The sequence below is a fragment of the Tupaia chinensis genome, unplaced genomic scaffold (genome assembly GCF_000334495.1).
Source record: "Tupaia chinensis unplaced genomic scaffold, TupChi_1.0 Scaffold000054_1, whole genome shotgun sequence".
Lineage (NCBI taxonomy): Eukaryota > Metazoa > Chordata > Mammalia > Scandentia > Tupaiidae > Tupaia > Tupaia belangeri.
In genome coordinates this window covers 4280253-4292375 of record NW_006159512.1, presented here as the reverse complement: position 1 = coordinate 4292375, position 12123 = coordinate 4280253, and the positions used below count along the sequence as shown (strand labels likewise).

General features: G+C 42.2%; 1 protein-coding gene across 2 annotated transcripts in view; it reads right to left on the bottom strand.

Moving 5' to 3' along the window:
• Positions 1 to 227: 227 nt before the first annotated feature.
• LOC102482021 (anoctamin-4) overlaps positions 228 to 12123 on the bottom strand; it is a 247596-nt gene continuing 235700 nt past the window's right edge. For both annotated transcript variants that reach the window (XM_027775698.1, XM_027775697.1), the window contains 4 exons: positions 9678 to 9797; positions 6566 to 6671; positions 4012 to 4211; positions 228 to 1349 (listed from right to left, as the gene is read on the bottom strand). In XM_027775698.1, the coding sequence (XP_027631499.1) occupies positions 4020 to 4211; positions 6566 to 6671; positions 9678 to 9797 (418 nt within the window). In that variant the 3' untranslated portion in view covers positions 228 to 1349; positions 4012 to 4019. The remainder of the gene's footprint in view (positions 1350 to 4011; positions 4212 to 6565; positions 6672 to 9677; positions 9798 to 12123) is intronic.

The window sequence follows — 12123 nt, the reverse complement described above, 5'->3', positions numbered from 1 at the left end:
AGCATTAATGGGACAAAGAAACGTGGTATTATCTGCTGAAGATATTTTATAGTTTTATCAACTGGGTTAGGGAGAAATGGTCACCTATTGAAATATTCATTTCATAAGCTAAATAATGTGATTGAATGTCTAAAAGAAAATGAAATTTTGAAAAGTGAAAAAAAAATACATTTAAAAAAAAGAAAAAAAAGAGATCCCAATCTGCTATGATTCCTCTTATTCTCTTGCCTATTTGAAGGAAAGACTTGCCATGTTGTCATCTTCCTGACTGGCTTGCAACTAGGACTACAGGTGTACACCAGCAACCCAGCTCTCTTTTTATTTAGCCAGAGTCTCGCCATGTTGCCCAGGCCAGCCTCGAGCTTGTGATCCTCCTGCCTCAGCCTCCCTGAGTTGCAGGATCACAGGCATGTTCCCCTGCACTTGGCCTTCAGGTTGGGCCAGGAGTCGAACCCTGTCCTATGTGCCGTGAGCACAGCATTTCAGCAGCATATGCCAACATGGCTGGGCTTGATTTCTATCATTTTATGGGAAGAAAATACACCAGAATTTCAGAAGATCCAGCTGAAAATATTCTGTGTGCATAAATTTATTTTAAATTTTATTGCATCACGTTATACAAGCATTAAACATGGCTTTATGTTGATGACTATTTAAATGTGAAAATTCATCATTCATGTCAGTACCTTTTGGCTATTTACAAGTAAGGAATTTCTATGTACTTTATATATCTCTGTATTTGTATGTACATATGTAGGAATACATGACTATACATATGTACACAGAAATACATCTATGGCCATACACATAGCTATAGATATGTCATATATAATAATCTCCTCAGAAAGACCTGAAGTTAAAAAAAAAAAAAGAACAAAACATTTGTAAACAGGGTCTTGTCTGTGTCATTTGGTGACATGGAATTAGGACCATATGATGACATTCTAGGAATGTGTGTCCAGGTGTCCGAATACCCTTTTTAGCCCAGTGTCTGTAAAATTCACATGGGGTAGAATGCAAAAAAGGTAGCAAACAGGCTGAAAAACAGGCCCAGTATACAAGTTCCCCTTGGTTTTAAAAACGTGAGAATGGAACTGCCCATAACGTGCATGCTTGCTTGGTCGAGAATGGTCTATGGATAGATAGCAGTTGTGTGCTGAACGGCATGTGGTATCACAGCAGCGCGACTCCACATCAGCCGGTCTTCTCCTGGGTGCTGAGCCGCGCACGGCTGCCGGTGTCTGCAACATGCACTGCGGCTGCGTTGTTAGTCGTCCACTTGAATGTGCTTCTGCACAGCTGAGAGAAGTAAACAGCATTCAGGTCCTCGCCTGGAAAGGAACTATTACCTGGAAAGAGGAAAGGAGGCATCAGGACCCGATGCATGCACGATGCCTCAATAACATGATGTGCCATGGTTGGTACTTACCATGCATCAAAGGCATTCAAAGAATTTGTAACCTCAAACTGAGTGAGGTACAGTATAAACATTATTCTGCCTGCTTTACAGATGAACAGACTGAGTCAGAAAGGCAGTCTGAGGCAACGTGACATCCTGCCAACTGTTGGGGAACAGAGACAGACAAACACTATGCTTTCAAAAAATGAACAATAGTGGGGCCAGCAGGTGGTGTGGTGGTTAAGGCACTGGACTCCCACATGGCTGACCACGGTTTGAGTCCTGGACCTGGCAGCTTGCCTTCTCACTTTCTCTTTCTGATCGACTTTTAAAAAGAAAAAAAAAAAAAGAGCAATGGCCTCTTTGGGAAGAAAGCAGCCCATTTGGTGAGGTCAGAAGAAATTCCCAACTGGTTACCAGCCCTACAGCCTTGAGGTCCAGATCATGGGTGGCTGCCCCTTGGTCTCCGGCTGCTGGAGCTCTCAGGAACAATGCTCTTCACTAATGTCTGCCTCCCACCCCACCCCTTCATCCAAAGAGACTCAGCTTTTCTTCTCTGAAGACTGCCCAGGGCCAGAAAAGAAGTGACTAGAATGGGTCTGGGAATCAGGGGCTTGGAGAAAATCATACACTCCCAGAAATGAAAATGCAAAGGTTCTTGTGATTTAATCCACCTCCTTATACTTCTGTACATGTGGAAACTGAGTCCATGGGAAAGCCCTGCCCTGGATCATATAAAGGGCGTGGCCAAGCCAGGGCTGGAATCTTGCAGGCTTAACATAATACAGAGTACTCTAGTACCCTTTATTGCTTGGCAAACACTTCACATATGTTGCTTTATTTGAGTTGTGTTTTAATTCTGCCCAGGGGCAAGTTCAGAAGAGGTAAGTCATTTTCCCAGTGTTGCAGAGCCAAGCAGCAGGTCTGAGAAATGGTAAAAATGACTAAGTAGCCAAACACTGTCTGCCTTTTGTGAAGCCAAGACCTACTTCAGAATTGACGGCAGGGCCCGTGTCCAATATCCATACATCACTTTCAGCCCTGAGGGCTCAGGATCTAAGTTAGTTTCCCCAAGTCCTCTCTCACAGTCAACTCACAAAAACCTTCTTGACTCTAAACACAGGTCTAGGTTGATAGAACGTCGCTAACTTAACAGACAACTATGCACATATATGCTGCATCTTAATCTACGGGAAACTTGAAAACCTAACTTTCCCCTTTATATCTAATTTTTATTTGGAGGCCAAAATTTGGAAAATATTTTCTTTTTTTTTCCTTTTTTTTTGGAGAGATTTTCACTGTAGGGCGCGTGCGCTCACCAGACAGACAGAGAGAGACATAGAGACAGAAAGTGAGAAATCACCCCCCAGGGGGGATGGTCACGCCACAATCCCTTCTCCTCCATTCTCCTCTCAGGATCTTGGGCACGCACGCACACGCGCCCGGCGTGAGTTTTAAGCCACCGGGTCCGGGACACGAACCGCAGTCGACTACGTGGGAGTCCAGCGACATAGCCATCACGCTAACTGCTAGTTCCCGAAAATATTTTCAAAGTTAGTTTTCAATCAAGTGGCAGAGAGGGAACTAAAGGATGAGGCAGGCAAAGTACTTTTTGTAATATAATTAGACTCAACAGAGCATCAGAATGGAAAGCTCATCTAAACATTTGCCACTGAGGAAATTGAGGCCCAGAGAAGTGAAGGGACTTGTCCAAGGTCACACAGCTAGTAACTGATTTGATAGAGAGAAGGCTTCAGAAGACCTCTCTGATGGGACTTGTGGGGACGTTATGGAGCTTTCTTATAAGGTATTCAGTCTTACTCTATTCTACCTGTCTTAACTGTATTAATGAGAGTGCATTTAATGGGTGCCATGTACCTCACACTGTTCTGCTAATTGGAGGAATACAATTACAGTTCACAGGGATCTCTCTAAAGATGCTTGTGAATGTGTTGTGGAAGCCTGGTAACTATTTGAAAATCATAAAGTAACAGGCCACGTTGGTGTATTTCAATTCATTCTGTGCTGACAGCAGTGACCTGAGAAATTTAGGAGGAGTAAGTACCAATGAGCTGATGAGTTTGGAGACTCTTCATAGAGGGTATGGAATGACGTGAGATCGGTCTGGGAGGAAACAATGCATAGGTGATGAAGGGAAGGTCATGCTGGGGGAGATGAAAGGCTGACTTCAACCAGAAAGAAGGGGCATGTGTCCCTAGGGATAGTGAAGAGAACAGCCTGGCTAGAGGAGAAGGGAGGGGTAGGCATATTTTAGTGAACACCTGGGCCAACTCATGAAGACCTTGCCTGCCAGGCCAGAGTTAGGCACAGAGGCAAAGGGAGGTATACGGGAAGGAAGAGTAGATTAAATTTACTATCACTAAAATAAGAAACAAACTGGCTTGGGAAGCTTTTGAGGAGTTGATTTTGATCCCTATGATGCAACAAATTTGCTGTCATTAAATAAGAAACAAACCAGTCTGGGAAGCTTATAAGGAGTTGATTTTGAGATCCCTATGATGCAACAACGACCATCTTTGTTTCCAGGAATTTCAAGCACCTGCCCGCCCCCTGCAATGTTGGAGAGGCCAGATCGAGAGCCCAGCTCTGACCTTCCAGCTCACGGCCACTCGTTGTGGTGGGCTTTTCCATTTTTCTTCCTCTCCTTTCGTTCCTTTTGGAGGCGTTCCAGTTCTGCTTCATACATCATCTCTTGAATCAAGTACTTCTCTCTTCTCATTCGATCCCTTAGATCTTTTGGGAGGTCTGGGATCAGATATGAAATGAGGTGCTTTATACAAAACACGAGGTGCTAGGAACACAGAGAGAACAGAAGAGAGTCAGGTCTACAGTCCGTCCTTAGCCTGAACGAGCTCTGGGATTGGCTCAAGAAGGACGTGGAGTCCTGGGATGTCTGGGAAGTGGGATGGGACCTGGACTGGCAGGTGTGATTTAAAAGATCAAATGATAGGTGAGGACTGAACACGGTCTGATGGCAACACCTAGGGAATAGGAAGAGGCATCAGGAAGGAAGGTGGGGAAGGAATGGTCAGAGGATTCAAAGAAGAGCCAGAAGAACACATACTGTGGAATCAGAAAACACAGGGGTAAATTCCAGCTTGGTAGCTTTTATTACTTAAGAGCTGTTTATCTACCCGAGGATGAGTCCCTTAACTTTTCTAAGCCTCAATTTGCTCATCTATAATATGGATATTATAAAAAATTAGAAGAAAATGTTTAAAAATGCTTCATAGATTGCTAAATGCTTTACAAATATTGATCATAAGAATTATCAATGTGGGACCAGCAGGTGGTGTGGTAGTTAAGGTGCTGGACACTCCCACATGGCTGACCATGGTTTGAGTCCCAGACCTGGTGGCTTGCTTTCTCACTTTCTCTCTCTCTGGTCAAATTAAAACAAATGAATGAATAAATAAAATTAGATAAATTTTTTTTTAAAGAAATATCAATGGACTTAGGGAAGTGATCATTTCAGGAGAAAACTTTCCTCTTTTTGGTAACTGCTCCGAATTCTTTACCCTGAAATACTAACAGCTGGAACTCTATAATCTGTCACTTTTCTCCATAAAGTACTAGGTAACAAATTTAAAGGACTTTCTATTTCTACAGTTTTAAATAAAGATTAAATCATGTTCAAATTCATTTTATTTAGAACTTGATAAACTTGGCAATACATGGATTGCACATGATTCTGCTAATTAAGAGACTTTTTAATACACTTATAGTGTTTTTAAATAGTTAATAACAGTATATCAAAAAGAAATGGAGGGGTCGGCAGGTGGCATGGTGGTTAAAGGCGCTGGACTCCCACGCGGGTGAATGTGGTTCGAGTCCCAGACTTGACGGCTTGCTCTCTCACTTTCTCTCTCTCTCTCTTTCTGTCTCTCACTCTGTCCCTCTCTGGTCAAATTAAATAAATGAATAAAGTTTAATAAAATAATTATTTTAAAAAAAGAAAAAAGAAATGGAAAGTGTTACTTGATAAACAAAAACTTAATGCAATTTTTTTATCTGAAAAGTGTTAAGGTAGTAATGGGTTAAAAATACATTTTTTTGAGAGATCTTTTCCTATAGGGTGCATGTGCTTGCCGGAAAGACAGAGAGAAAGAAAGAGAGAAATCTCCCCCTCCCCCAGGGGAGATGGCCACATGGCAATCTCTTCTCCTTCATTCTCCTCTTAGGATTTTGGGCATGCATGCACACATGCACCGCATAAACTTCAAGCCTTTGGGTCTGGGACTTGAACAGTGCTCAAACATGTGGGAGTCCAGTATCTTAACCAACACATCGCCTACTATCCCCCTAAAAAATATTTTTAAAAGAAGGACTGTGCTATTGATAAGCTAATGTCCAGAGAAGAACTGCTAAATATCATCTTCTCTTGGTTCTTTAGAGTAAGCAAAGAAAAAAGCAGTGATAGACTAGAATCAAAGGACAATTCAGGTCCAAGTCAAGAGAAACCTTGGCTTGTACTAATGTGGCTCCAAAATATGTGATAAGAGATGACATGTCCACTGATTACCAGAGCTATAGGAATGCAAACTATTTTACAGCAATTTTCTGAAAGACTAAAAGAAAAGAGATGACACTTTTTTTTTTTTATTGATGTACGCATAGGTAAGTGCTAGGTAAATTTTACTCCATAAATGCATTTTGAGTCTTAGGTAATGACTGCTGCTCTGTGTGCTTGCATGTGAGTGATGCCATGATGACACACTATCAGAACCACCATTTGCAGTACTCAGTTCGGCAGCTTCCAAATAGAGGCCTTAAACACCTGCATCAGAATCATCTCGGAGAGTATGCGAAAACCAAGTCACAGACAAGATGTAGCAGAATCTCTGGTGGCAGAAATGGAAATATTGCATTTCTCCTAAAGTTTGGAATATTAAACTTAGGACCAATGGATCCTGACTTGTTTGTTGACAACTAACAATGGACATTTATGTATTTTTCTGGAAAGTTCAAATACTTTAATTAAGAAGAAAATTTTAAAGAGAGAGAGAGAGACAATACATAGAGATATACTACTTCTGAAAGTACAATAAATAATCACATTCAAAGACTCCATTACTTTCATCTTTTCACTATTCCTAGTGACTTCATTAATCAAAGGAAACTGAGCAGTCAGCTGAGAAAACTTACTTCAAACACAATGATAAAAGCCAGTCGGGCTGCTAGGACGTGCCAGAACTGCAGTGTGTAGCCATAGGGCATCAGTGAGTGAGGAGGGTCACGGTAGTCTCGGTATCTGTGAAGACACAGAACAATGCTGTATTCCAAACTAAAACTTTTCTGGCTCCCGAATCTCTCCCATTCCTACTATGCATGTAGTCCTCATTCATAGATGAAAAGTTTGAAGAGTTTCTCCATACTAGATAGCTGTTGTTTTGCTTATCCAGCATTTTCTCTTCTGGTAACAGAATCTCTCTTCTCTGGGGACTCATCTGTGTAGGCCCTGTGGACCTTGTCTTTCCATCAGACAGAGGTTCGGGAGAGGACTGACACAACCTCTGCTTTTGATGTGGTGCTATTCACTTGCAAGATGACTGGCTGCAAGTCTCTGGTACTTGAAAAAAAAAAACACTTCCTTTTGTTGCTCTAGAAACAGCATTGAAGTAAAGTTTGAAAGCTAATAAAATCAAAGTTGACGCCTCTAATCTCTTAGTCTAGTACATTTAAAGACACCAAGCCTGGAGTAATGAAGGAGGTAAGTAGGGAGGTAAGTACTCCCCTAAGTCCAGTGGCATTAGCATTCAGAGGAAAATGTTTCTAGCGACTCAGAGCTGTTTTCAAAAAGTGACTGTCTTGGCTTCAGCTCCACACGTGAAACGGTAGGGTGGCTTAGGTTAGACCCTCCCCTAACGCTGCTTCTATTTCTCAAGAAATGGATGTCTGGCCTGCAATCACTCTTCTTCTAGTGCCAGATATAGGTAATATATTCCTATTACTAAGTCATGAATATGAAAGTATAAGCATATTTGAAAGAATGAGTGAGCCTCATTCAAGTTAAGACATAAAACATGGTCAATTACTTTGAAATGCCTTGCCAGCTTCCCAGCCATCCAAGAGGTAACTGCTACTCTAATTTCTGTGACAACCATCTTGCTTTACTTTCTTTTTTTTTTTTTTTTTTTCGCTATAGGGCGCGTGCGCTCGTCAGAGAGAGAGAGACTTAGAGACAGAAAGCAAGAAATCACCCCCCAGAGAGGATGGTCACGCTGCAATCCCTTCTCCTCCATTCTCCTCTCGGGATCTTAGGCACACACGCACACATGCCTTGTATGAGTTTTAAGCCACCGGGTCCGGGATGCGAACCGTGGTCGACTACGTGAGAGTCCAGCGACATAGCCATTACGCTAACTGCTGGTTCTCTTCTTGCTTTTCTTTATAGTTTTCTCACCTATGCAGACTTCTGTAAATACGAGTGCTTAGTTTTCCTGCCTCAAGCTCTATGTAGAAGGAATTATACTACATGCATTTTCTGTGATTGCATCTGTATTATACGATACATTTTAGGGGTCTCAGTTGAAATCCATCTTCTATTCATTTATTTCTATAACAATATCACAGTGGTTGATTACTATAATTTTATATTATCTATTAACATAAGTTAAATCTCCCACCTTGTTAGTCTTCTTCAAAGTGTACTGAATATTATTCACCCTTTGCATTTCCATATAACATCATATGACATTATTTTGGCCCTCAGGTGCACTAGATTGACTTAAACATAACTCTTAATTTTTATAACTAAGCTTATTAGTCCTATGTCAAAGGACTAAACTCTATGTTCCTCATGTTTTATTCTAGGAAGAGCATAAGATGTAATGATGGAGAGAGCCACCAAATTCTTCTAACAACCAAATATTAAGAGAAAAGATGCCATGTGAACTTGATTTTAACAGTTTAAATGAGTAAACTTACTGAGCTTTTGGTGAATAGCTTTGTCATCTGAAATGGGATAATTGAACCTACCTGAAAATGTTGATGTGACAATTTTTTTGGCAAGTTTATTCATTTATTTCCTCCATGAGACACACACACACACAGAGAGAGACAGAGAGACAGAGACAGAGAGATATGGTATCCTGAACAGGATCTCAATGCTGTGGTCTACCTCCAGCCCCAGCAAGCCCTGGATCATGGGCATACATAGGCTTGGCGTATTCAGGGAGGTCTCTGGATGGGAACTTAGAACCTTCCCATATGGGCAAGCCTTGTAAACCACTGTGTTTTATCACCATCTGGCTCTGGTTGATGTGCCAATTAAAGAAAGTAACAGTTCTTGAAACACAGTAGGCGCTCAATAAATTTTCCTTACATATTATTGTATAGATAGACACCAAGAGACACAGCTTAATTAATTTCCTCTTGGAAAGAGTCAGAGAGAAAGAGAGAGAGAGGGAGGGAGGGTGGGAGAGGAGGTGGGAGAGAGAGGGAGAGAAAATGAGCATGTGCGGCAGAGGGTACTGTTGTGGAACCTAAAGCAAGTTGCGGGTCTCTGCACATGTACCTGCGCTGTTCAGCCTTTGGAAATGTGATGTGTATGGTATGGGCAAGAGAGAAGCAGAACAAGGCAAGTGTCCTCAACAGCTCTCATTCAAACCACCTGGGGGCTATTTGTCCTCGAGTCCCTGGACCAGGCATATAACCCTTGACTAGTACTTCTTTATTTATTTTAGTTTGCCATAGGGCATGTGCACTCATGAAAGAGAGAGAGGGAAGGAGGGAGGAGAGGAGGGAGGGAGAGAGAGAGAGAGAGGGAGAGGGAGAGGGAGGGAGGGAGGGAGGGAGAGAAAGAGAATACCCTTTAGGGAGAATGGCCATACCTCAATCCCTTCTTCTCCACTCTCCTCTCAGGATTTTGGACACACATACATGCACACATGCTTGGCATGTTTTCCAGGTTTCTGGATCCAGGACTTGAATTGTGCAGTTTGCCATGTGGGGTCCAGCTGCCTTAATCACCATGCCACCAGCTGGCCCAAAGAGTACATTTCTAATTTTTTTCCTTTCAACCAGTGGTTCCTGACTTGGACTGCACCGGAGGTTCTTTAGCTACGCTGAGGTTCTCTTTAGACTGGTTTGGGTTGCAGCCTTGGCAAGAGAAGGTTTACAATCGTCTAGGTGATTTTAGTGCATAGCCAAAGTTGAGAACCACTGATTTAAAGCTATTCAGCCAGAAGGGCTATTGAGGCCCCCTGGTGGAGCCAGCCTAGCTGAGGCAGAGACATGGGAGCAGGGCCCCGCTCACCTGCAGTACTTGAGAGGAGTCCCCGAAAACTCACTGCCATCAGACTCAGGCTCAGACCTGTTCTCAAAGTCAGAAATTCGAAACACGGACAAGCTGGCATTCACATAGCCAACCATGCACCTGTAAGAGAAAACAAACACTGATCACCTCTTCTGCACTCAGCTCATGAAAGACTCTACTTTCCAGAAACCCCTGCAGTCTGAAGTGTCTTTAGCTGGCCCTGCCTTGTCACAGGTACTCAAGTTGGACTGTATTGGAAAGTCCTGGGTATGCTGAATCAGGAATAAGTCACTTTTGTTTTTGGTTCTAGTCTTGTTTGTATGGAATGATTACTACCCCAATCAATGCTTCAGTGATAAAGGTAAGAGACAGCAATGCATGATGGGCTTCTTTCATTGATGGTACACACATCCAAACACATTCCTTCATTAACGAATATATGTATGTGGATATACACATTAATACTATTTGTGTGGTCATTATATACACACATGAACATGCACACACACATGTAAGTGTGCACACACGCACAATCTCAAAATACCCCAAATATGATTGGTGTAAATATGTATGATCTTCCTGGGACCAGCAGTTACCATAATGGCTATGTCGCTGGACTCCCACGTAGTCGACCATGGTTCAAGTCCTGAACCCGGGGACTTAAACTCATGCTGGGTGCATGTGCGTGTGTGCCCAAGATCCCAAGAGGAGAACAGAGGAGAAGGGATTGCAGCGTGGCCATCATCTTCCTTCCCTAACTCATATCTCATGCTACAGTTACGCTAGACTATATTCCCTGAATGCACCATAAACTATCTTTTCTGTTGGAATTCCCTCCTACTTCTTTTACAAATAGCAATAGTACTTAGCCTTCAGTGGCCAACTGAGATACCACCCTCTGTAGAAAGACTTCCTAACCAACCTCCTCCTCCACCCCTTCTAGAATGACTCACTCCTTTCCTTCTGTCTATAGTATCGCTATACTTAGTTCACAATTACCCTATAGCTTGTATGAGAGTTGGCTGCATGTGTTTATCTACGTCTTCTCTTTGGACTGTAGGTTTTTGGGAACAGAGCAGGTGTCTTAGGTATTTTTCTATCTTAAGATCTAGGACAGTGTTCTGCAGTACGGGAATCCAGTAAATGTTGAATTCAATTTTAACAGAGAGAAACTAAAGTACCAGAGGTCTATCCATCATTCTAGATCGAGTGGGTAGATAGATTCACCGATTCTATTAATCATTCTATCAACACTTCCATTCAAGAACTAGCATTTTTAAAAATCATGTTAACAAGTAGCACTCTTAGAAACAGCTTGTACACGTGTCTCTAAACAGTGTTTTATAAACAACATCGTGATGAACACATCCATCTACAGAAATAACAATGTCGGAAACTTTGCATTCAATAAGAACTCTTGGATACATTTTCCTTTATGCAGTGTTTCACATTCAGAACCTTGTGTTGAGAATGGACAGGAACGAAACTATTGCTTAGACTCCCCAGAGATAATCAACTTCTCCAGGACATGACATTCATTCTGCACTGGGAGGCAGTATATTTTAATACTAAAAGTTTAGGCTTTGGGGTCAAATCTTAGTTCTGTTGGTGAGTTGTTGTGGATTAAATGTAATAAGGTGTAGATAGCACGTGATCCAGTGCTTAGCCTGCAGCGAGATAAATAGGGTGATGATTATTTATTTATATCTTGCATCGAGCAGGAGGTCACTTAATAATTATTATTATTATTATTATTTTTTGGAGAGATTTTCACTGTAGGGCGCGTGCGCTCACCAGACAGACAGAGAGAGACATAGAGACAGAAAGCGAGAAATCACCCCCCAGGGGGGATGGTCACGCCGCAATCCCTTCTCCTCCATTCTCCTCTCGGGATCTTGGGCACGCACGCACACGCGCCCGGCGTGAGTTTTAAGCCACCGGGTCCGGGACGTGAACCGCGGTCGACTACGTGGGAGTCCAGCGACATAGCCATTACGCTAACTGCTGGTTCCCACTTAATAATTATTAATTGATGAATAAAATTTAATAACAAAGTCTTCAAATTCTCTTCCTTAACATCTCTAGTGTGGTTATCCTAAGCCGCTGAATGTTAAGCCAAAAAGGATGATGGATACAGAAGTCTGAGCATGTGGGGTCTGTGTGTTGTCTGGCTCAAGACAAATTGTTGGATTTATCATGGCCTTAAAAAAATGAACCTAGCTGAAGGACCCATTTGTCAAGTCACTCGTGGGTGAAACAAATGGTCAGTGGGTGTGTAACACACCTTCATCCAACTGGCAGCAAGCCTCCCCTACGACTCCTTGAAAGGGTAATTTGGAATGATGTCTCCATTATCAATGAACTGTCTAGAACTTAACATGAGAATAAATTACACTTGGATGATTATTAGCTGCCACAGAGAGACAGCCAGGTTTTGTGAAATATG